The sequence below is a fragment of the Malus domestica genome, chromosome 16 (genome assembly GCF_042453785.1).
Source record: "Malus domestica chromosome 16, GDT2T_hap1".
Lineage (NCBI taxonomy): Eukaryota > Viridiplantae > Streptophyta > Magnoliopsida > Rosales > Rosaceae > Malus > Malus domestica.
In genome coordinates this window covers 37,137,145-37,139,247 of record NC_091676.1, presented here as the reverse complement: position 1 = coordinate 37,139,247, position 2,103 = coordinate 37,137,145, and the positions used below count along the sequence as shown (strand labels likewise).

Below are 2,103 nucleotides of genomic sequence, written 5' to 3'. Positions count from 1 at the left end.
GTGACTTTTGGGCTGCCCTCAGATTGGTCGACAGCAGAGAAGGGATTTTGCTGGATTTGTATTAGGAGAGAGTTCTTGACTTTCTGAGGGGTGATCTCTGTGAACCCAATTAGTTGTTTCAGGGTTAGGAGTCCTATTTTCCGAAGATTTTCACACTTTAGCGACGAGATCACCGAAGTGGCAAGTGATGAAGTTTACAGCGTAGATGCCGCCAACATCTTCTTCCCCTCCCTCGCTATACTTTATTCTTCTCCATAAAGAGGTATGTATACAAGTACATAAAACAAAATAAAAATAAAAATAAATAAATAAAACTTAGGCTACAAGGACAAGGAAATCTACTGAATCAAAACAAACCCTAACCCACAGAAACAAGAAAACTTACACCTTAAATAGGTCGACATAATAAGACAAAACAAAACGGGTAAGCTGCCGGCCAGTTCCCAGGTAGACAAATAATACCCAACTAAAGCAGGAATTAATTTAATCGGAAAAAAGGAAACCGGTAATCTGAATTTTAAAGGGCTAAAAAAGGAAGCCGAGAATCCTCAGTCGTTTAGAAGTTGAATGTCGACAGGAAAATTCCCATTGTGTCGGGATCCACTATCGATTTGGATTCATCTTCTCCATCTTATTATAAATACGACTCCTACACATACACAAATCAATTAATTCTCACTGTTCTTCTTACTCTCTCACCTCTTGTGCTCGCGTAGTTTCAAGCTCAAGTTTGCAGATTCAAATTAGAATAATGGAAGGGACTATGCTGTCAGCAGGACAAACCCTTGGCCGTTCAAAACCACGCCCACAACTACGACGATCATCGCATGATGAAGTTTCTACAGTATTAGCTTTATGGGATCCGACTTGGCCTACAAGTTTTAGTACAAATAATGATGATAACAAGAAGAAGCGAAAGGCGGACCAAGTACCTGACCAGCCCTCTCCTAATACTAGCCCTCATGATCGTGATGAGACGACTAATAGTTCATCGAAACGTCAAAAACTAGTGTCGACGCTTCCACCCTTTCCCACTGGTGATCGCTTTCGGGATCTCGGTCATGAGAATAACATGACGAACAATAATAAAAATATTACAACAAAGGAGGAGCAGATGAAGAGGAATAAAAGAGATGAACTTGTTATTGCCAATCTAAATTTTATGGATTCATGGGAAATCAAAAAGAAACTGACGGCTAGAGATCTCACACACTTCTACGTGCCAGCAAACTTGATGAACAAACATATCCTCCCTTACGCGGACGACAAGTTTACCAAAGCCCTTGAGAACAGACAGGGCGCAGAAATTACGTTCCTTGACGGAGATACGCACACTATCTGTCATCAGTATGTTTTCAAGCAGAGCGACAACAGTTACATTTTTGTTTGGCATCCGGCATTCGTCAAGAGGAGACAATTGAGAAAGGGCGATAAAATTGGACTTCACTGGCTCAAAACAAATTCCAAACCCGTCTTGTTTTTTTCTCTACTCGAACGGGCAACCAAACAACGCCCTGCACCTCTTGCAACCGTTGATTTATAAACCAGCCAATTTAGGACTTAGGAGTTAGTGTACCTTTATTCTCTTCATATCGGTAGACAATTACCGAATGTACCTTAATTTTTTTTTCTTTTTCTAATCTTAATTTTATTACTTGTGTGTACGGAGAGAGCTTCCGTATTTATTAAAGCTGATTACTTACATGCACTGTGAAAGCTTCCAATTACTGATCTGCTTGAACGGGGGGGCTTGCTTTCTGATATAATAGCTTTTGTGCTAATTAATTAAGAGAAATAGCAGTGCGCTATATGATCGGTTGAGAGTCGAGAAATAGTCTGGTCTAAAGACACACATCATCCTCAGTCCAAGTCAGCAGTGCCAACTAGACTCCAAGTCAACAGCACAGTCCACCTGCTTCTCTTCTGTTCGCAGAGGCCAATTAATTATAAGCAAAGCTAAAGTGTCTTTGATTTATTATGTGAGGTTATCGTACACGACTCGTTAACATGACCCAAAGTGATAAGTGTTAGAGTTGAGCTTTAATGGGCTTGGATAGAAATGGGTAAACCCACTAGCAATCTGTAAACTAACGTGATAGTTCA

At 40.4% G+C, this 2,103-nt stretch overlaps 1 protein-coding gene across 1 annotated transcript; it reads left to right on the top strand.

The window, feature by feature from the left end:
• The first annotated feature begins 751 nt into the window (after window positions 1–751).
• LOC139193140 (putative B3 domain-containing protein At1g78640) lies at window positions 752–1,543 on the top strand. The gene has a single exon (XM_070816115.1). It carries the CDS (start codon window positions 752–754, stop codon window positions 1,541–1,543), a length of 792 nt encoding a protein of 263 aa, XP_070672216.1.
• Window positions 1,544–2,103: the final 560 nt, after the last annotated feature.